The sequence below is a fragment of the Petaurus breviceps genome, unplaced genomic scaffold (genome assembly GCF_028583685.1).
Source record: "Petaurus breviceps papuanus isolate PSGF00001 unplaced genomic scaffold, PetGlider_PUasm1.0 128, whole genome shotgun sequence".
NCBI classification, from domain to species: Eukaryota; Metazoa; Chordata; class Mammalia; order Diprotodontia; family Petauridae; genus Petaurus; species Petaurus breviceps.
The window spans coordinates 1,205,910-1,230,435 of NW_027185664.1; the positions used below are offsets into that span (position 1 = coordinate 1,205,910).

At 36.7% G+C, this 24,526-nt stretch overlaps 1 protein-coding gene across 7 annotated transcripts in view; it reads left to right on the top strand.

Moving 5' to 3' along the window:
* LOC138171398 (atrial natriuretic peptide receptor 3) overlaps positions 1 to 24,526 on the top strand; it is an 86,180-nt gene that overhangs the window by 36,710 nt on the left and 24,944 nt on the right. For all 7 annotated transcript variants that reach the window (XM_069100892.1, XM_069100923.1, XM_069100908.1 and 4 more), the window contains one exon: positions 20,384 to 20,519. In XM_069100892.1, coding sequence (XP_068956993.1) covers positions 20,384 to 20,519 — 136 coding nt within the window. The remainder of the gene's footprint in view (positions 1 to 20,383; positions 20,520 to 24,526) is intronic.

The following is a 24,526-nucleotide window of genomic DNA, read 5'->3' on the forward strand; positions in this document are numbered from 1 at the left end:
CAAAAGCCGAGCTTTTAAGGAAAAGCTTCTAATTGGATATTGATGTTGTAGCATTCAACTATAGGTATATGCAGAACACATTTTTGTGTTACATAAGTAAACTAATTGTTGTCTAACTGGGATTTGCAAAGCTCTGTATTGAAAAGCTGACCTAGAATTTTCAGAAATTGCTTTGTGTGATCTCAACCATGTGTCTTGGGTGTTGTTTTATTTAAATTTAGAAATAATGTTTTGGTTATAAAGTACACAAAATCTCTTTTTTTGGTTAAATAATGCTGCCCCCTTCGTATTTTGATTTTGACGTTAGACTTAGTTTCATCCTTCTTAATGCTACCTCTGTTCCTGACTTAAGGGAGAATTTGGTAAATGCTGTTTTTATTTCTAACCAAGTATTCTGAGAAGGGATGATTTTATAACCTTGGATATTTGCTCTTTTGAGGTTAGCTGGCCACCCATAACTTGTTTTTTCTTCTTATTGAAGAGCTGAAAATTTAACTAATTAAACAAACATTCCAACAGTGCCCGATGCACAGCAGTATTGTTAGTAAGGATGTGTATGAAAATTCTCTCTTCTCCATCCTCTGATGTATCCAAATATAGAGAAGGAAGAATGAGGTGCCAGGGTATTTATCCAGCCAAAGAATTCGAGCAGAGGCAAGGTTTAGTAAATAATAGTTTAGCTAGGTCAGACATTACCTTTTGGAAATTGAAATGTTTTCAAAAAACATATTAAGTTCCGTAAGTCAGGAGAAGGGAAAGCAAGATAGACTTTGAAGCTGAAAATTCTTAATTTAACAGCAATTATCAAGAAAAGAAGGGTAGGAGATGACATCAGTGCTGAAGCCTGCCAGATCAGATCATCCCTCCAGTCTTGGCTAGTCCTTCCCCCCACTGTTGTCTTACTTGAATCATCCAATTGAATGGGGACAGCACCCTCAGAAATAAAATTTGAAAGTTAGCTATTCAGCAAGGCTAATGAAAGAAAATAGCAAAAACAACCAAAAAAGCAACATATGCAGAGCTGTGTTTGCCCCACCATCAGGCAGGCAGGGTCATTGACTGGTAACTGGAAGGCTTTTGTGGCTTTCCAGTCCCATCAGAATAAGAACAGGCTGGAGGGCTTCCTTCCCCATCCCCCAGTCCCTTTCTCTTTACAGTTGGCCGGGGAGTAATTTGTCTAAATGAAAAGGCCCATTCAGGGACTAGATCGTTTTGCTAATTGCATTTGAAAGAATAAAAGCAAACCACAAATTGGCATTCCACAACAAGAAAAAAAATTCACATGCCAACAAATTCATAAGATTAATTCTATTATGGAAAAGTAATTAGGCAGAATAAAGGTGCTATAGTGAAAGAAAGGAATGACTTTTTAAAAAACAATTTTCCAGTCCAAAGAAAAAACAGCTTTTCTAAAAATTTAAGACATACAAAAATGTGTTATTTTAATACTTGTAAAACAGAGGAAATGTGAAAAAAATTATTCTGTTAACTCTACTAGCTTTAGTTTATTTTCCTAATTATGTTAAAACAAAATAATATAGTTCTAATTTGATTAGGAAACACTAAGTATCGATTAATTAAAGCCTTTTCTTTGTGTTTCACACATAAATTATTTGCTTATTGGCAGAGTTGAATGTATTGTTTCTCCAAATTCCCGTGAATCTGCTATCATGTTATCATGCACAGGCATGATTGATTATTTGTAAACATTACTAAATTCTGTGAAAATGTTTGTAAGGCTTGCACATTGTCTATGGAAGAGAAGCTCTGTGTTCTGTTGCCTTTCACAAATAATATACTCTTTTTTTTTTGAGGGGGGAAGGCAGAATTGGGGTTAAGTGACTTGCCCAAGGTCACACAGCTAGTTTTGTGTTAAGTGTCTGAGGTCGAATTTGAACTCAGGTTCTCCTGACTCCAAGGTCGGTGCTCTGTTCACGGCGCCACCTAGCTGCTCCTAATATACTCTTCTTACTAATCTACATCTGTTATTTTGTTGTTATTTCATCTCTGACTCTGTGACTCCATTTGGGGTTTTCTTGGCCAGGACACCATAGTGGTTTGCTGTTTTCTTCTTCAGTTCATTTTTCAGATGAGGAAACTGAGGAAAACGGAGTGAAATGACTTTCCCAGAGTCACACAGCTAGCAAGTGTCTGAGATGGGATTTGAACTCAGGTCCTCCTGACTTTAGGGCCAGCAGTGTTCTATCAACTACTCTACCTAGTTTCCTTAAAACATCTGTAGTCTGTCTAAATATTGTTTTCAATACATTTCAATATGTTTTATATGCTGTTTTATACATTTTTTCATTTTGTGTTGTAAATAATTTTAGCTATGAAAAGTATTTGGAGAGGATGATGGCAAAATTTTCAACTTGTCTAGACTGAAACAGCAATTTAATTTATATTTGTGTGTGCATATATATACTCATGATATATGTATACATGGCATATGTGTATGTGTGTCCATAAAAAGACTAAGGTGGGTCATATTCTTTTTTTCTGGCATTGTGGAGTAACGGGCCTTTCATCTTATTTTATAAAATTCTCAATACTCAAAACATGAAAATTTTTATTTTAATGGACATGGGATTGGAATAGGAAATGGACTGGTGTTTTCATTGTCATAGGGAATAACTAGTAGAGGAGACTCTCTCAATACAGGTCAGCATCTTCTCCAAAACCTACAGTCTTAAATAGTTGCCTTGGGCACTGAGAGCTTAAAAAACTTACCCAGAGTCACAAAGCCAGTGTGGGTAAGAGGCAGGACTGGAACCCAGGCAAGTCTTCCTGACCTGGAGGCCTGTTTTCTATTTATTAAGCCATTCTCATGTCTCAAAGTAATTTAGTGGTGAAAATATTCTTTAAAAGTCAATGTATGCCATTATAAAAATAACAACTATTTACCTACACAGTACCAATTTAATTTGAAATAATGTATACATCATTACCTAATTACAGCACTATCTATGTGGTCCAATAGATAGATTACTAGGTTTGGAATCAGGAAGACTAATCTTCATGAGTTCAAATACAGCCTCAGACACTGACTCGATGTGTGACCCTGGGCAAGTCACTCAACCCTATTTGCCTCAGTTTTCTCATTTATAAAATGAGCTGGAGAAGGAAATGGCCAACCACTCAAGTATCTTTGCCAAGAAAACCCCAAATAGAGTCATAAAGAGTCAGACATTAATATAAATGACTGAGCAACATTGATTTATTTTTGAAATAATGAGTGTGTTACAATCTCATTACAATGCTACCATAGGGAATTTATAGGAAAAGTTGTGAAATAGGTAAACTCCTCCTTCTCCAGCTGCCTTTTTCACCAACATAGATCCAACTCCTACAATGGGTTTATTTTTCTCACTTTTCTCATCCTGTACTCAGTCTCCTGTGAAGGAGGAGAACAATCTGATGAACTCATTTAGAATAATATTGAAAATATTGCCTTTACTGGGTACATTCACATTCTTAAGAAAAGAGTATTAATAAGACAATGCTTATTCAAAAAAGTTATTCAGTAATGTTGGTATTTTTCAGGCACCCTTATTTATGTCCCAGTTCTGTTGCTTAGTGCCTGGGTGACTTTGGGTAAATGATTGCTCTGGAACTCAGTTTTCCTATCTGTAAAATGGAAGGGTTAGTAGGAGACCTCTGAATTCCTTTGTAGTTCTAATTCCTAGTATCCCATGATTCTCCATTTTGAATGGAGGTTTTCTAATTATCTTCAGGAAATTAAGCTCACTGAGCCCACAGACAATTTAGGTCTTAATTGTGGACCAAAAACTGATTTCTGCTCTTTAGAAAATAGTGCTATAGTAAAATATTATTGCTTTCCAACTTATTCTTAATAGAAATACAAAAAGATAGGGAATTCCTAACCTTGTATGAGATAAGAAGAACAGTATGACGCCCTCTATTAAACAGGTTAATCAAGAGATCAATCATTCAACTTAAATTATTTATTAAATGCTTATTTTGTGCCAGATGTTGCAGCAAGCATTGTAGACACAAAGAAAGGTAAAAACAATCCCTGCATTTGAGAAGCTTACATCCTAATGAGGGTGACACCATGTAAGTAAATAGATACATATAAGATGACTCTGGAAAGTAAACTTTGAGAATTATTTATCAATCAAGAAATATTTATTAAGGGGCAGCCAGGTAGCACAGTGAGTAAGAGCACCGGCTCCAGTGTTGAGAACACCTGGAGATCGAATCCCGGGCTCAGACACTTAGCACCCACCCAGTAACACCTGGCCGTGTAACCTTGAGCAAGTTACTTAACCCCAATTGCTTAGGGGCGGCCAGGTGGCTCAGCGAGTAAGAGCACCGGCTCCAGTGTCGGGATGACCTGGATCAAATCTGGGCTCAGATACTCAGCACCACACCCAGAGATAATAACTGGCCGTGTAACCTTGAGCAAGTTACTTAACCCCAATTGCTTTAAAAAAAAAAAAAGGAATATTTATTAAGCACTTGCTATGTTCCAGGCACTCAGCTAGGTGTTGGGGATATAAGAATGAAGAACGAAACAATCCCTATTTTCAATAAGCTTGCATTCTAATGGGGGAGACAAAAGGCTATGTAAATATGAAGTAAATAAATACAGATATGTAAAGTGGTGAAATATGAGGGGGTTTGGGAGCGTAACCACCAGCAGTTAGATGGGGGTGGGGGATCTGGAAAGATTTCTTTCAGAAGATGGTGCTTGACCTATATGTCTAAGGCAGAAAGTAACTATAAGGTAGAAATAGGGAGGGAGTACATTTAGGCACACAGGATGGTTAGTGCAAAGGCATGGCACCAGGGGATGTTGGAATGTCATGTGTGAGGAACAGAAACAAAGCTAGTTTGGATGGAGCACAGAGTGATGAAGGAGAAGTGGTGCTCAATGAAGACAAGACTGTGTTAGGATTTAAAAGCTAAAGAGAAGAATTTATATGAGATCCTAGAAACAATAGGGAGCCACTTGAATTATTGAGTAGGATAGTGGCATAGATAGCCACTTAAGGAAAACTACTTTAACAGTATTGTATAGGATGGAGTGGTAAGGGAGTCCAATTAAGTGCCAATGCAATAATCTATGCAAGGAGTGCTGAGGGTCTAATTTAAGTTGGCAGACATGTAAATTGGGAGGAGAGATCAGATGTGAAAAAGGTTGTGGAAGAGTAAATACCAATATTAGGATATGTGGGGCGAGGGATAATGCTGAGGTTATGACCCCAGGAACCTGGAAGGAGAGTGGTGCCTTTAACAAAAAAATAGGGACATTTGGAAGAGGAAAGGATTTAGGGGGAAAGATAATGGTTTTTGTTTTAGATATTTTGATTTTAAGATACCCATGATATCCATTTTGGAATGTCCAGTACACAATTAGTGATGCAGAACTAAAGCCCAGAGGAGATACTGGGATTGGAGAATGAATGAATGAATGAATGAATGAATGAATGAATGAATGAATGAATGAATATGTGTCTATGTGTGCATACATATATATGTATAACACATACACACATATAATACATATAGACACATAAACATTATGTGGATAATGAGCAAGCAAAAGAGACTGAGAAGGACTGGTCAGATAGTCAGGAGGAGGAGCAAATGACTGGGGGATTGGGGAGGCCTCCTGCAGATCTTGGTGTATGAGATGAGTCTTGAAAAATCCAAGGAGATATATATATATACACACACACACATATATATAAAACATATACACATATTTATATATATGGATAGATATAGATATGGTTTGAAAATGGTGGTACAGTAAATATTAATTGCTCTAATAATTGCTTACATTTACATAGTCATTTATGTTTTACAGAACATTTTCCTCATAAGTCTGTGAGACAAGTGAAGCAAGTAATGTCTCCATTATAAAGATAAAGAAAAGTTTGTGACTTTTCCATAGTTACACAACTAATAAATGTCAGAGCCAAGATTTGAACATAGCACTTCTGATATACATATGCAGATTTTAACAAAAAAAATAGGGAAGTTTGGAAGGGGGAAGGATTTAGGGGGAAAGATAATGTTGTACCTTTAATAATAATGGTGGATGGCTCTGGGTTGCTGTTAGGATGACATATGAAAGACATGTTAAAAGAAGGTTAGTCTTATTATGGTCTATAGGATGAATTGGAGATGGGGAAAGAATGAAGGCAGTAATTTTTGTGTTGTCTGCTCCTGGGAAAAATTAATCTTAATTCCTCTCATCTTACATACATCTTTCAAACCTTTATTTTCATTTCTCTTTTTGGTCTCTCCCACAAGTATTTTCTTGTTAGATTATGGAACTGGTTATAATTCCTAGTGAAATTTCTGGTTCCATCTGATTTGTTTTAGTTCATTCATTCCTATATAAAACTTTCTTCTTTAGTATTCTATCATCATCAGTCAATTAATAAATAACTATAAAGTATCTGCTTTGTGTCTATCCACTTGATTGGATATTATAGGGATTTATATAGTGTAAAGAAGACACCATTCATATTATCAAAGACTTCATAGTCTAAGATAAGTCAGCACCATGTTCCTTGTGCTAACCAAGTGACATCAATGCCCAGGCATATACTGGAGGGTAGATGACAGGTACACAAAGACTGACATACCCAAAAGAGTTGTGATCAAGGGACAGAGAATAGAAGCTATGGTTAGTCATAAGCAAGAGGTGATTCCTGTTTTGTGTTTTTTTTTCCTTGGGAAGTCTTCAAAGATGTGGGATTTGGGTTCTGCTTTCTGGGAGGTGAGGGAAAGGTTTTTTGGAAGAGGGGAGCTGTTGCATGGATATGTACCTAACTTAGAGGTGGTAGAATAGTAAATGTAAGTACAGAAAGCAGAGGAGTCTTCCATAGCTACAGGGAATGAAAGAAGTAGGGTGAGTATAGTGGGTGGTTTGGGTGATTATGTCTAAGGATTTTAGGGTATCGTAGTTGAAGACAGGAGGCATAGGGGTGTCAGAGGCCGGTATATCTCAGATGAGAGTCCAACTACATGATTCCTTAGGCTTCTTTTATCTCTAAAAAATGTGATTCCAGAGTGATCAGGGGTTGTTTATAGTGTGGCTGAAAAAATGTTGGATTGTTGCAATGTTATAGAAAAGGTAGTGAAACAAAGATGGCAGGCATGATAAAAAAGCAAAATGCAGAGCTATTTTTATTTGAACAATGATGTGAGCAGAATCAGGAGTATCATTTCTACAATGATAGCACTAAAAACATTCAACTTTAAAAGCTATAAAAACTATGAGCAATGCAGTAACCATTCATCATTCCATGTAATAAAATATGCTCTGCATGGCAGAGAAGTGTATATTTAGGGTATAGAATAAGTCCATAGACATATGTGTGTAGACACACACACATGCACACACACATAGATGTATATATACAAACACATGGAATTTGTTTTGCCTCATGATATATCTGTTACAAGAAATTTGTTTTTTCTTTTCTTTTTTTCAATAAGATAGAGTGGGAGGGAAAGAAAAAGGATTTCTGTGAATTTTTAAAAATAGAGGTAGTGCTACAGATCTGAACTATTGCATGCACTTTTAGATGAAGTCACTATATTATTAGTTTTATTTACCTGTTTTACTTTGTGATGAGACTTCTCATGAAGTGACAATAATCTGTTAAGGTATGTAATATTAAAAAATAAATAAAACTGAAAATGACAAAAGAAAAGAATATAAACCAGGAATGGCTAGAATTAATTAAGAAAGATGGTATTTGTAGAGCCTATATTTGATTGCATGCCTCCATGAGGGGGAGGGTGGAGGAGAGGCAGGGAGAGAAAATTTGAAACTCAAGGGATTGTGGAACTAAAAATTGTAAACTAAAAGTAAATAAATAAATGTATTTTTTTAAAAAGAAAGATAGAATCATGTTTATAGACGATGAAGAAAAAGCAAAACAACTCAACTTTTATTTTATTTCCAGCTGCCCCATCAAAGAAGTCCTTCAAACCGGAAAGAGTAAAACAAACTTGATTAATGTAGAATTGAATCTTCAGGTAGTTGAAGAAATAGTGAGAGAACATCTAAATAAGTATAGGCCCTAGGCCAAGACAGTGTTGCTGCTGTTGCTGAAGCCTGACTAGAAACTTTTGAGCAAACATGAAAAACAGAAGATGTGTGAGAAGACTAGAGAGAATACTCAAATGACGCTCTAATTTTTGAAAAATGGAAAAAAGTAGAAACTACATAGGAATAATTTGTTATTGAGCTCTGAAAAAAATGTAGAGTGAATTAGTAAATAGATGGTTTGTGAGACCTTAGAAAAGGAAGCAGTGGTCTTTGGGAGACACCATTAATTAGCTAAGAGCAAGTCTTGGAAAATACACACACACACACACACACACACACACACACCTTTCTGAAAGGCTTACTTGACCCATTGGTTCTATAAACAGCTTTTGTTGGTTAGTTGTTTCAGTCGTGTCTAACTCTTCATGACCCCATATCTTCTTGGCAGAGATACTGGAGTGGTTTGCCATTTCCTTCTTTAGCTCATTTTACAGATGAGGGACAGAGGCAAACAAGGTTAAGTGATTTGCCCAGGGTCACACAGCCAGTAAGCATCGGAGGCCAGATTTGAATTAAGATGAGTCCTCCTGATTTCAAGCCCAGTGCTCTCCCTAGCTGCCTTTCCATCAATAGCTATAGAATACCATCGGGATGTCACAGGCATATTTTTATTCCATATGTGCCTGGCCTTTTACATGTCCTGGCTGTGCAGGACTGAGCAAGTTACTTAATTTCTCAGTATTGTAGGCAGTTCTCTGAGACTGTCCAGTTTAGAGAAGACACAGACATACCTGGAGAGAGGAAGATCCTCACCAGATGCTCTCTCCAATCATGAAATCACAGGTACATTCTCCCTTCCTTGTTCCGTATGGATTTCAGCAAGATCCTTGAAACGGGCTTTATGAAGTCCTTGTGGACATAAGAGAAAAGAACACTAGATTGGGAATCTGGTGACATTGATACTAGTCCTGACTCTGCTGATAACTAGCTGTGCCACCTTGTCACTTAAATTCTTGAACTTTACATCTTTATTTGTAAACTGACATTCTGGACTAGATGAGCTTTAAGGCATTTTCTGACTTTAAAAGTCCATGCTTCTAAGATGGAGAAATGTTTGGCTAAATAATTATAAAACTAGGTAGCATTGTAACTAGTTGAAATTTTAACCTAGAGGATATTAATTATTGATTGATGCTAGCCTAGAGGAAGGTCTCCAGTGTAATGTAACAAAGCTTTGTCCTTAGGCCTGACCTATCTGAGCTTCGTTGTTGTTGTTTCTTTCAAATTAGTGACCTAGAAAATATTCTCATTGAGTGTACAAATGACAGAGCCAGGAGGCAAAATCTAACAGATTAGATGACAGAATAAGAATTTTTTAAAAATTACATTTGGTTGGATGTTGTTGGGTTTGTGTTTCAGTCACATCTGACTCTTCATGACCCCATTGGGGTTTTGTTAGCAGAGATACTGGAGTGGTTTGCCATTTTCTTCTCCAGTTCAATTTACAGATAAGAAACTGAGGCAAACAAGGTTAAGTGACTTGCTTAGGGTCACTTAGCTACTAAAGTTGTCAGAGCCTTGATTGAGCTCATTAAGATGAGTCCTTCTAACTTCAGGTCTGGCACTCTATCTACTATGCCACCTAGTTGTACTAGACTGGAACACTATGCCAAAACCAAGTTGAAATTTAATGATATGTAATGTCCTTGCTTCAGATTGAGAAAAAAAAAAATTGTACCAAGTATAAGATGGAAGAGATACGGCTTGATAACAGCACAAGTAAAAAGATGTAAGGTCTTCACTTGAATTCACATGAATTCAAAATGAACCAGCATTATATGTAGCTACTAAAAAAGTTAATGCAATATACGAATCGAAATCAAGTGTGCAGAAAAAGGGAGTCAATAATCCAGTCTTTTGCACTATTCAAACCATGTCTAGAATACTATATTTAGCTCTGCTCTTCACATTTTGAGATTAAACATTTACAGACTATAGAGCATGCGAAAATAGGTGACTGAGATCATGAGGGGAGTTTGGAAATCACTTCCATAATGAAAATAATTGAGGAAACTAGGAATGTTTAGGGGGCCCATGATGGTTGCTATCTTCAAATATTTGAAAGGCTATTGTATAGACTCCATCTTTCTTCTAGAAGGTAGGATAAAGAACAATTAGTGGAGATGACAAGAACTCAGATTTCAGATAAACAGAAGGAAGAACTTACTGACCATGGAAGCTATTCCACAGTGAAGCCTTTGAAGGAGTGAACACCCTGTCACTGCAGATGTTAAAAAGCAGTCATCTGGATGCCATAAAAGGGTTACAAGAGGGTCTACTGGGTGACTTTTGACCTTGAGAAACACAAAAGTAGTCATTTTTGTGGACGCTTATTTCATGACTTATTTTTGTTCTTCATCTTTTTTGCTACCATATGTGCAGAGAGATAGGCCTTCCATATCATATACTTGATGAATTGTGCCTTTCCCCCCTTGTCAATAACTGTGCACTTGTTCATTTTAACTTCATTATAATTTTGTTTTTGCTTCTTCACCTTCACAAGTTTGAAAATTTGCATACTACTCACCTTATAGAACCTTGGAGTCACCCTTCAAATTGGGGGTGGGGGGAAGGAATTGTGTCTTTAAGTTTCCATCATGAAGAATTTTTTTTATAGTATCATTCCAACTACTGATGAAGTATTAAAACTCTATTGGGTCCTGGACGAACTTTTAAAATCACTAGTTGATAAAATACTCTTAGGTTAATTGTGAGTCATTGAAAACTATTTCTTGGATTTAGGACCTCAAAAGTAATTTTATATCTCCTAATAAGATCATAGGATTTTTAGAGTCTCTGTCATTTTGAAAATGAAGAAATTAAGACTTAAACAAGTTAAGTAATTTACCCCAGGTCACAAAGTAGCTGAGACTAAATTTGAACCTCTTTTCTGCAATTCCAAATCCTATATTCCTTATATTAATTATACCATGCTGCCTCTCTAAGTAACAGAATTCACTAGGAGTCTTCCCCCTATTTTATTGAGTCTTTCTTTGGGATCAGAATCAAAACTCATTTTTTAAAGTCAAAATACACGCCTCTTTTTTCCTTTGTGAATCTCTAGATTTTTCCTCTAACGACCGTCTTGGTTTTTCAGTTCCTTGGAGCTCAATTTCATTTTAGTGGTCATCTCATTGACATTTTTGTAGTCATTGTGTGCATTTTTTTCTGTTCTGCTTATTTCAACTCAGCATTAGTTCATAGGAAATCATCTCATGTTTCTCTGCATTCCTTCTATTTGGTGTTTCATACTGCATAAGAATGTTCCATTCTATTCATATATATCATACTTGCCTTTGTTTTGTTTTTCCATCCATTTCTCCAGTTGATGGGCACAGACTCTGTTTTCTGCTTCTTGCGACCTCAGAGTGCCACTATACATATTTTGATCCATGTTGTACCTTTGTTTCTGTCTTTGATTTCAATAGGATCTGAGTCAAAGAATATAGATATTTTAGTCACTTTTCTTGCATGATTCCAAATATATGTCCAGAAGGGTTGGACTACTTCACCAATTTATAGCAACATTAATGCGTCAATATACTTGTTTTCCCACAATGCTATAAGATTTTACAAATGAGTTTATCTCCCCAACTGATGTGACAGAAAGTGTTTGGTGATTTAGGAAATTTCTAGGGTGCGCTGGTCACCTTATGATGTTAATAATTTTATACTGATTAAAATTCTTAGGAAATGGTTATAATTTGTGTTAGCATTTTTTCCTCCTTCCATTTCCCATTTTTGGAGTTGACAGCTTATTTAACTAGGTCAGGTTGGAGTTGTTTTCGTTGTATATCTTTTTTGGTTTTTGATCATTGCTTTTTCAACAAGTCAGTTGTCTTATTATATACAGACAGCTTATTTGAAAATTGCTTCCCTATCACTAACCAGTCATTTATTTTCTATTAACATAAAATCAGTTGCATTTTTATGGGGTTTTTTTTGACTTACAAAATAGATAAATATGCAAAATTGCTTTCAGTCATACTCTCATTAAAGGAAAGTATATTGGTATGGCAACATTTTTAATTGTAAAGCTTTGTTTACTTGAACTAGTAATATATCTTTGGTGGACCTCAATTTCCTTATCTGTTAAACGGAGAAGATGGGACTAGATGAAGCCAAAGTACTTTCCAGCTCTTAAGATTCTATGCCTTCCTTCAATTATTCCCCAGTGTTCTATTACTTTCTAGGTGACTTATCAATTAGCTTTTAGATGGATTTCAGTCATTTTGCAAGTATAGTAGTTTTAATTCAATGACTATTCAACAAATGGGAAGCTGTAGATTATTCAAAGGGTAATATCATATTTAGAAGAGCTAGATGGTGAAGTGGATAGAGCATTAGGCCTGGAGTCAGGAAGACCTGAATTCAACTCTGGCCTTGCACACTTACTAGCTGTGTGACCTGTGTAACTTGGGCAAGTCATTTAATGTTGTTTGCTTCAGTTACCTCATCTGTAAAATGATTTGGAGAAGGAAATGGCAAACCACTCCAGTACCTTTGCCAAGAAAACCCCAAATGGGGTTGTGAAGAGTCAGACACTATTGAACAACAACTACAAAAATATAATATTTTCCCTGGTAGGTACACATCAAAATCACCATTTATTCTTGAAAATAATTGTTAATTGCTAATATAGAGTCTTTGCCTGAGTTTTAAAGCCATGTACAATTAGCAATGGTTATTCTTTTAAAGACTTGTAATTTCATTGATGTGGATTAATGTGAATCAGCAATTTAACTGTAACCTTTAGTTTTAGAATATTGTCTGTGATAATAAGAAGCTGGTTAAATGGCTTACTGTTTGTGACACAGCCAATATATGTCAGATACATGACTTGTACCTAGTACATCCTGGTTCTAATGTTGCCTCCCAATCTACCATACCACACTACCATCAAAAGGTATAATTCAGTAGGAACAAATGTAAAGTCTTACACTTGGGTTCCAAACCTCAACTTCATAAGAATAAAATGGGGGTATGACCTCCACACTAAAAAAATCTGGGGGAGGGGTTTAGTAGATGTGAGTCACCATTGTGATCTGACAACCAAAAAAGCTAATGCACTCTTGAGTTGTATTAAAGGAGACACAACTTGTAGAAACAAGGAGGTAATAATCCTATTTAGGATATTTCACAGCCCTTGGGTTTTTTGTAATGACGTGGTTTATGAGTTTAGTTTTATTTTTTTGTTCCTGTTTTCCTTACACTCAATTAAAAATTACACTAAGTGATTCCCTGCCCTCCTTTCTTTTTCCTCTCCTGGGATTCAGCCAATATATTATAAAGTTTTATTCACATTAAGGAAAAAAATTTCCTTCAAAGGCATACATAGTTGGTAACTTAATAGTTACATAGCTTAATGACTAACTTTTTTCCTAGGAGTAATTTAGGTGCTTAAGGAGATATGAGGATTAAAAAATAAATGAGCACTGATAATGGCAGCAGGCATGTTGTACCAGAATTAAGGCCTGGCCCTGGGAAGCTGGGTGACCCTAGATACTTCTTGCAGTTTTCATAGTGTAGCAGCAAACACCCTAGCATACCCAGGATGGCTTCTAGCACAGGTTCTTAGATCTGCTTTTCTAAAGGATAGCAACTCAAAATGAGTTAACAATCTTACTTTAATCAAACATTTACCTAGTTTGGGGAAAATAAGTCAACACCCTGAACTTCAGAGAATACAAACAGAAGTTACAAGCAGACAGAGAAACAGATCAGCAGACAGGGCTTCCAGCTGTCTGACCATTACATCCATACTTGGTTAGTTACCAGAGAGGGAAGCACCAACATCTGGGTTTTCAAAGCTGGGGGACCCAAAGTCTCATCTGACCAAATCACACAACTCTTCTCAAAGTGAGCCCCAAAGCAAAACCTCACATCAGTGTATATATAGCCTTCTCCTGGGTCAGAGAATGTCAGAACCCTCTTGGCCCATTGCCTAATCACAAAATAACAAGGTGTGGGCATTCCTGAAAAACAAGCCTCCCATCACAGGCTCCATGTGGCCACATTCAGCCTATTAGGAGACAGAGTATATTTTCAAATCAGGGAAGGTTCTCAGAGTCACTTAAGCCTATCAAAGGGCCAAGGGGCAGGGAAGATCTTCAGATTCCCATTCCCATAACATTTCGGTATAAAATAAGAAAGTTAAATCAGGTCACCTCTAAGGGCTTTTTTCAGTTTTGTGATTTACTGTTTCCTCAAACCACTGAGGGCAGTTAAAGTAATCCATGCATCTATCTATTTACTAATAGAAAATAAGTGTACACAGAAGGGACTGGCTCATATCACAATGAATCCCTTTTGGAATTAAGCCTAATCTATGCCTCTTTCTAAAGTCATTGGAAGTTCCCATATCTGAGCCATAACCCTACTCTGTCTGGAATACTGCATGTGATTTTGGAAGCTATACAGCAATAAATAAGACTACTTTGTGTTTTTATGGTGCTTCATATTGAACTGTATTATAAAAGTTTCAGGGAAGATAATTATTTTTAGTTGATCAAGGAAATGGAACAACTTTTTTATGAGGACAGATAGAATAAAAAAATTAGTATCTACCAAGACTAAGAAGAAATAGAATTCAAATCAAGAAAGTACAGCTATAAGGACACAAGTATATATATCAAGTAGGTTTGAGTCCTGGCCTCAGCCCTTCTCAGCTGTATGGCTATGGGTAAGACCCTTAACCTCACAGAGCTTAGTTTTCTCATTTATAAAATGAGTATGACAATATTTGCACTGACAACCTTAAAGTATTGTGAGAAAAATGCTTTGTAAAGTTATGTGTAAATATTAGCTGTTATTATTGATAGAGTATAAACTGAAAGGAATAAAAGCCAGAAGGACAATTTTAAGATAATTTCAAGGAAATACGAGTTTTCAAATGTGTAACTTATCAGGGAGGCAAATAGATGGCCCAGTGAATAGAGCACTGGGCCTGGAGTTCAGAAGAACTGAGTTCACATCCAGCCTCAGACACTAGCTAGTGTGACCCTGGGCAAGTCACTTCACCTTTGTTTGCCTTAATCTGCTGGAGAAGGAAATGGCAAATCACTCCAGTATCTTTGCCAATAAAACCCCTTAGACACTATATTTCATAGGGTCACAAAGGGCTGTACATGATTAAACAACTGAACATGAACATCAACTTATTACTATACTGTCTCCTACACTTGAATTGCTTACCCCTTTGCCTGGTCATGCGTTGTCATCTCCAACTTTGGATTGCCCACAACATTCTCCTCAAGTCCCTTTCCCATGCTGCTGAACAGAGCTGGAGAAAATAACAGAACTTTGTTAATTGAGTCCATCACAAATTTAGATTACATTATCTTAACTGGGTTCAGCTGAAGCAAGGCAATCCTTTTATACATCCATCATAAATTCACTATTCTACTCACTACAACCTTTATTTCACACCTTTTCATCCATCTTCAAGTTTTCTTTTATTTTCTTTTTAAGAAATTGGGGTTAAGTAACTTGCTCAAGGTTACAAGGCCAGTTATTTTTTGTGGGTGCCAAGTATCTGAGGCTGGAACCGATCCCGGGTCTCCTGACACCATGGCCAGCACTCTTACTCACTGTGCCACCTGGCCGCCCCTATAATCTTCAAGTTTTCTAAGGCATCAACTCCTCCTACCATCTCAGCAGAGGGCCTTACCTTATATTTCACTTAAAAAAGTAGAGGCTATTTGCCAAGAGCACATTTTTTTTTTTGCTTTTTTTTGGAGGGGGAAAGGCAGGGCGATTGGGGTAAAGTGACTTGCCCAAGGTCACATGGCTAGTAAGTGTTAAGTGTCTGAGGCTGGATTTGAACCCAGGTCCTCTTGACTCCAGGGCCAGTGCTCTATTCACTGAGCCACCTAGCTGCCCCAAGAGCTCACTCGTTACCTCTCTTGATCTTAAATTTCTCATGTCTTTTCCCCAATATCTCCACTTTCACTCATGTCTCACAAGGAAAACATGGCCCTTCTTGACTAGACAAATCACTTTGCATGTACCCTTGATCCCATCCCCTCTATTCTCTGGTAGATCGTCCCTACTATCATCCCTACTCTTTCTCTATCAGTCCCTCCCTACTGACTCTTTTGCTGCTGTCTACAAACTAGCCCAAGTTTCCTCTCTCCTAAAAAATCTTTACTCGATCTAACTGTCCCTGCTAACTGTTGACATAGCTCTCCTCCCATTCATGTCTACAGTCCTTGAGAAAGTCACACACCTGAGATGCCCACACCATTTTACAGATGAGGAAGCTGATACTCAGAATGGTTAGATCCATATTCACATTTCCAGTAACTGTCAGACGCAGTATCTGAACCCAAATTTCCCTGAGTCCAAGTTCAGCACTAAAGTTGTAGCCAAAAGGAAAGATGGCTTATAGGTACTCACTTGGAAAGTCCAATGAATGATTTGGCAGAATTCAGACAACTATTCAAAGGAAAGAAGAAACAACATTTTATAGGACATTTGGTCATTTTGCATTATGATTCTTATGATTTGCATAAGCCAAGTACAAAAGAAAGAGTAAGATAAAATAACCATGGAAAGATTCAGACTGGAAAGGTTGAAGAGGGTTTAAAATGCTGAAGAGAGTTATATTTGATCCTTTTCAAAAGTGTTTGGTTCTAACTACCCTCTCCCCCAATATGCCCTCCCTTCTATCATCCCCCTCTTATCCACTTCCCCCTTACTTTCCTGTAGGATAAGAGACCCAATTTAGTGTGTATGTCATTCCCTCCCTAAGCCAAATTCAAAGAGAATAAGGTTGACCTATTCCCTTTCACCTTCCTGCTCTTCCCCTCCATTGTAACAGTTTTCTTTTATATGAGATAATTTACCCTATTCTATCTCTCCTTTTCTCCTTCTCTCATTATATTCCTCTCCCACCTCTTAATTTTATTTTTTATATATCATCCCTTCATAATCAACTCATCCTGTGTCCTCTATGTACACATATACACACATACACACACTCACATTTATAACTGATCCTAGAGGTAATCAGGGAACCAGTAGAGTTGATTGCATTGGGGAGTGACATAATCAGATCTGTGCTCAAGGAAAATGACTTTGGCAGCAATGTTGTGGATGAACCTGGAGTGTGGAGAAACATGAAGTGATGAAAAGGCCTCTGCCATAACTAGGCTAGAGGTTAGGAAGGGATTTGTAAAATGAAGGGATTGCTCTAGATGGTTTCTAAAGTCCCTTCCAACTCTCAGTGTGTCTCAGGCTATTTGTTCCCTTCTCCTTACCCCTACTGATTGCTTTCCCCAGTCCCCCAGATCCACAGGAATCCTGAAACAGAAAGTGAAGGCTACATTTCAGCCTCTGCTTCTCCAGAGTTCATGATCCAAGGTTGCATCTTCAGGGTAGAAAAACAGATTGTCACATCGACTGTCATGCTGCTTTGGCAGGGGAGGACCCGCTCTCTCCTCCAAACCATTACTGTCCTTCACAAATGCTTCTCATTCTTTGTGGTGTGGGAGTTTGGGAGGTGGACTTTTTTTCTGAGGATTCTTTGCAAACCTCTACTTTATAGAAGCTAGGAAATTTGTATCCTCACCAAAGTTTGTGAGCTAGGGGTTTACAAGTAAGAAGACAGTCATCATATTAATTGTTTCAACACATGTGAATACTACAAAGTAAAAACCAGGCAGGATCTGACATTGTTTTTAATTTAGGTATCTTTATTCTAATAAACACCAGGTGATTTACAAGTGTTCTCCTCTAGAACTGAGCATCCTGGGGAGTTAGAAGCAAGGATTATTTACTCCCACTTTAGAGAACAGCTGAGAAGCCTCATTCTTTGCCTGTATGAGGAAAGCTGCTAATGCAAGCAATTAAGGAATTCCTCTGACTGTAAGATTGTTTTATGAGAGAGCGACAGAGAGAGAAAGAGAAGAGAAACAGAGAGAAAGATTACTATTTGAATCTCAAAGTAATCTGTTTCATAAGTTACTACCCCTCAATAAATTGTTGCTTTACTCCCCTGTCCTGCATTATATGGTGTAACTGATGGATGTTATTAGTAAAAGAGCCAAATGATGACAATCCCATTCTTCCTAGTACTGTAGGGAGGATACTGACCAAGTTGTTCTTTATGTCTAGCAAGGGCCAGCCTAGGAGAAATAGCATAAAACTACACATAATCTATATTAGATATGCTCTAACTTTGAAATGTTGAGGCACAATCCCATTTCTACCACAGAACTTCCCCAGTTTGAAGAGAGATAACGAATCCCATTTCATTCCAATGATAAACAATCGACTACATAGTGCAAATATTTATCATTCTTGAATTTGACTGTCACCATTAGGTTATTTCTCTATTCAATTATGTAATCTCTATGCATTTCTATGATTATTCTGTTTGTCTTTTACATCACTATTGTATGACTTAGAAGGTAAATTGCGCTAACATCTGCATTATAGCTCTTTAACTTGATTTGGACAACATTGAGCATCAATCAAATCAATTTAGCTATTTAGGAAAGACTTATTTATAATAGATAAGAAAGTGTTTTTCAGGACTGAGGGGTATGAAGTCCAGGTTACCCAGAGGATCTCTTTTCCCAAGGTCGATGACAATAATACAATGCATATTCATTTTAATGGCTTAGGTACAGTCTCACCTAAAAATTATTTCTAATTTCCTTGGGGTCCCATGATCCACCAGCACAGAGAGCTTCAAGGATAACTTGATTTTGAAGTGTTGTTTTTTTTCTTTCCATCTTTCACTTTGTACTTCAAATTACACTTTTTCTTCTTTAAACTTCGAATTTCCAGTATCTATAATGTGTTAGGAGGCATTCCTTCCATTACAAAGCAAATGTAAGTGTGAGGATTTGCTACTTGTGAAGAGTCTCAACACTAGGATTTTGCTTCTGGCTTGAGGCCTATGAGGTAGGTATTATGAACGACTTCTGGTAGCAAGCAGTGCTGCTAATGGGGTCTCAACCTACAGCTGGCCTCACAGGTGCTAACTGTGTCCCTAGTGGGAAGGAGAAAATTAGCCATATTGTAGAGGAAGAGGGAGATGTGTCAGATTCATTTGCAAATTAAAGTCGGATTTGAATACAGCTCTAGAAATGAGAATTCATGTAGGCTGTTTTCCTTCAGCATTAAATCCTTCACCCTATTTATTTTATATTCTTTACATATTTTCGTATGGGCATAGAATAGAAAGTAAATTCCTTGAGGTCGGGTGGTATTCTGCTTTGTCTTTTTATCCCCATGTGGCATAGGGCTGGATACATAGGAGATATTTGTTGACTGATTGATTAATCAGGAGAAATGAGATTCAAGTATTTTCATGTACAGTATATATGTGTGTATATATGTATATATGTGAGCATACACACACACACATTTGGCACAGGAAATACCAAAATTGCAGAGAGCAAGAATGGAGATGCCCCCCAAAAAGAGGGGACTTTTAAAAAACTAATTGTTAGAGTATATGAATCCTCTTCTCAAATATTAGCATGAAAACCCATGATGTAGTTGAATTGCATTTGTTAAAATTTGACTGTAGTTACTAACCTTTTTATATAATCTGTAAGATTCTCATTGCTCAATTGGAAATGTCATGATTCCTTGGAAAATCTACAGACTAAGTTCACCAAAGATAATTTTGGACCAGGCAATGTCGCCCCTTTGCCCCTCTTTTCCTCAGGGTAGTGTCATTGTGCTTTGAGACAGTGACTTTAAGACTTAAGCTCTACAGCTAGTGTTGGAAACTTGGAGATTTGCTCTCATCCCTCCCAGAGTGCCACTCAATGTCTGTCAAAGTGGTAGAATCCAAATATAAATTTGATGATTAAACTTAGGTATCATAGGATTCTGCAGGAAGGGAAAAGTTCCCAGGAACCTTAAAACAGGAATGATATACCTTAGAGGTGGCTAAGTGGTGCAGTGAATGGAGTGCTGGCCCTGGAATCAGGAAGACTCATCTTCTTGAGTTCAGATCCAGGCTCAGAGACTTACTAGCTATGTGACCCTGGACAAGTTATTTAAACCTGTTTACCTCAGTTTCCTGATGTGTAAAATGCTCTGGAGAAGGAAATGGCAAACCACTCCAGTATCATTGCCAAGAAAATCCCAAATGGGGTCACAAAGAGTCATATACAACTGAAAAGACTACACAACAACCAAATATGATAAACTTTAGTTTCTCTAGTTTTGAAATGGGGGCAATGATGGAGATCATTGTTAATATTCATAAAGATAAGTAATTTTGCACTTGGTCTCAGCTAACTGATATTATTACCCTTTCAGGTTAACATGTTTGTGGAAGGATTCCATGATGCCATTCTTCTCTATGGTCTGGCTTTACATGAAGTTCTGAGGGCTGGCTATAGCAAGAAGGATGGAGGAAAAATCATTCAGCAGACTAGGAACAGAACATTTGAAGGTATGAATTCATTGTAGCATTCAGAAAGGAGATGTAAAATTCAAGATCTAATCCTTACTCTATTATTAAATCTGTGGCCTTGGGCAAGTGGTCTGACGTCTTTTGTCCCATTTTTCTCATCTTAAAATGTGAATAATAATAGACTACTAAAAAAGCCTACTTCACTGATCTATTGCAAAAACCAATTGAGTTATTTGAACAAATGATATACAATTAAAAATCACGTGATTTTTAATACTCTTTACTAGACTGGAGGGCTATTCTTTTGGAAAAACATTTGTGATTCCAAGTCTCATTCATATTAAGACAGAATTATCATCACATGGACTCTGAATTAAGTAGAGATCCCTCAGGGCTACCCTTCAAGAATTTCCTCTAATCTCCTATGTCACCATGGAGTAAAGCCTGCTTTTTATGTTTCTTGATATTCCATTTTTGTGTCTGGAAAAATAAGGCAAATATTATTTCCTGTCTTAAAGGTGATTAATGTAAATCAGGCCAGCTAGGGTTCCCAAGTGCTTTAGAAATTCATGGGTTTTTTTTCGTATCTAACCAGAATGAGGAGAGTTGCCCTAGGGTATTAGTACACAGTGTAGGGTTGTGGTGGAAGGCACGAAACAAGAGACATCATTTAATACCAATTCTTACAAATGCATGCAAGTTTTATACCAGAATTCTCATTTATCATGGTGCAGAGGTATTTACTTTGTAACGTCAACTCACAAGCGCTGCAGCAAAAGCTCAAACCTTTCCCTGAATAGTTAAATAGCACATAGTCCTAAGGGGACAGCACAAGATCAGAGTTTAAATACTGACTTTACTATTTATTATCCACATGATCTTGGTCAAGTTAGTTCATCTCTATAGACCTTAGTTTATTCATTTGAAAAATGAAAGAGTAATACCAGATGATATATCTTTCTTAATCCTGCGATCCTATGTAACTTTCATTTCTTTCCTAGATTGTAAAAATACCTTGTCTTGGTCTACTTCTCTAGTTCTATATTTCATATTTGTATAAAATAATCTAGACATATTTAAAAAATATTCCTTAGATAATACTCTTCTCTAAAGTCATTGGGCTTGTTAGTCAACATTAATGCATCTCAGTTCTCTTCTTTGTCTTTGAAGATCTATGCAGTCTACCTTTTTTATGCACATGGAATTGTGCTTTGAGGATAACATAGAAGAAGAAAGGCAGAGCAGTTCAGAGAACTTAGACTCAGGAAAATTGTAGGTTTGAATCTTAGCCCTGACTGTTCCAAATTGTTGAAATCACTTATCCTCTGTGTCATTTTTTCTGATTCGTAAAATGAGGAAGATATAATATTTGCACTCCATACCTCATGTCAGTTATAAGGAAAGGGCTTTGTGAAGCTGTGCTATAGGCATGTGAGTTATTACTACCCATTCAGTAATTTCCACTTGCTTTTTATGTTTAAAAATTAGAGATATTGAAAATAATTTCTAGATTTATTTTACTTAAATTTTTTTCTACATTCACTTCTGTGAGTTTTAAAAATTGATTAGTTAGTTTGATACCTAATATTTTTATCTCAACATCTGTGTCTACATATATAATTGGATTCCAAAGTCTGATCTTCATTTTTGGTGATTTTTAGAGATCTGTCAAATTTAAACTCTGTTATTTCTTATTTTAATGTGTCTGTATTTACCAAGAAACCCCAAATGCTTAAGGGAATATAAGTATTTCCCTTTGATAACAGAAAGGAATTAATTTAGAAATTGAAACATAATACTTTCTTTTGCATTGATTTCACAAGTCTGCCCTGTCATAAAGCAGACATTTGCTTTATCCATTCATGTTCTCAGTTAGAAATATGTTTTTGGACAAGTAATTAAGATTCGATCTTAAAAAGCAAGTTACCAGTAAGTCAGCATACAAAAATAGATTTTATAAATATCTCTTGTTTACCTACATTTCTCCATGTATCCTTCCCCCCCTTCTCCCAGAGAACTGTCCTTATAACAAGAAGAAAGCAACAACAAAAATCAATGAAAAAAAGAGGGGAAAAAGAGTAAAACCAGCCAATCCATGGAAACATTCAACCCCTCTGGAACCTTACCTCTGCAGAAGAGTTGGGGGCGGGTTTTTTCCTCATATCTCTCCTTTGGAGTCGTTTCCTCTTTATAATTTTGTAATTTCAGTTTTGATTCTTTTTTGTATGGATGTTCTTTTTCCCATTTCTATTTTTGTATATTTTCCCCATCTGCTTACTTCATTTTGCAACAGTTCATATGTCTGTCTGTGCTTCTCTGTATTTGTCATGTTCATCATTTCTTATGGCACAGTAATATTTAATTAAATTCCTCTACCAGGATTAGTTCACCCATTCCCAAACTTAAAGACGTCTACTTTGTTTTTTTAGTTCTTAGCTAAAACAAAACAAAACAAAATGTTGTTATAAGTATTTTAGTATAAATGGGTTCTTTCTTTTGTCAATGACCCTCCTTGGGGTTTATGCCTAGAAATGGAATCTCTGGGTCAACAAGTATAGGCATTTTAGTCACTCCATTTGTATTATTCCAAATTGTTTTCCAGTACAATACCAATCCTTCCTAACAATGAATTAGTATGCCTGTCTTTGCAACATGGACTATTCCCATCTTTTATTATCAACTTGTTTTTGTGAGGAAAGCATCGTGTCAGCAAATCAAGTGAGCTAATCTTTGGGCAACATATAAGTCACTGACCCATACTTGAAGTCTCTCTAGTTTAGTAGAAAATGCCTAGCTCTTGAGAGCTCAGAGTCAGCTGTCTACCATAGTGAAACATCAATATAAGGATTTAGTGGAGAGAATTGTTAGGGAGAAGCAATGTGGCATAATAGCAGATAGGCTAGACTTGGTGTAAAAAGTTGTGAGTTCAAATTCTGGCTTTGATACTTAATTAGCTGTGGGACTGTGAGCCTCAATTTTCTCAATTTTACAAAATGAGGTTAATAATTCTTGTATTAGAACTTCCAGAATTGTGGTAGGGTAAACATCTTTTAAACCTTAAAACACTATATTAATCTTAAGTTGTTCTTATTTGCCCATTTCTGTGCTATACTTTTTTATTTCTTTTATGTGAGACATTGCATAAGATATTGTTTAAAACACATTATAGTTCATTGGGCCATTGTTTCTCCTTATGTAGGAGAAATAACTTAATTTTATTTTAAGGCTTGAATGCTACCTATAAATTTGCTTATTACCCTCATCTCCCCAACCAGCAAACAAAAATTCTCATCTTTGTTGGTTTCCTTGTCTTTGTTCTGAGTTGCACAATCAACTACAGCAGTGATTTGCAGACTGATTATAAGGAATTGATTGAATTGGAAAATGTCAAATCATTCAGTAGTTGTTGTTGAGTCATTTTTCAGTTGTGTCCAATTCTTTGTGACCCCACTGGGGTTTTCTTGGCAAAGATACTGGAGTGGTTTACCATTTCCTTCTCCAGCTCATTTTACAGATGATGAAATGAGGCAGACAGGGTTAAGTGATTTGCCCAGGGTCATACAACTACTAAGACTCTGAGTGTGGATTTGAATTCAGGAAGATATGTCTTCTTGAATCCAAGTCCAGTACTCTTTATTTTTTAATGCTTTATTAACTTCTGATTTACATCATTCGTTTCCACCAGATTTTGAGTTACAAATTTTCTCCCTGTTTTTCCCCTACCCACCGCCCCAAAATAGCAGTCCCACAGGATATCCCCTCCTCCAATCTGCTCTCTCCCATATTTTCTCCCATACCCCTTTCGACTTTTCCAGTGGATCTCTATGCCTCAGTGCCTGTATATCTTATTTCCTAATTACATGTAAGTTGGTATTAATAAGAGCACACACACACACACACACACACACACACATATATATATATATATGTATATATTTGAATATTTGATTTCAGTTCCAGATTCATTTCCTTCCTTCCTTGTCACCCACCCTTACTGGGAAGATAAGCAGTTCAGTATAGGTTGTACATGTGTGCCTAATGCAAAA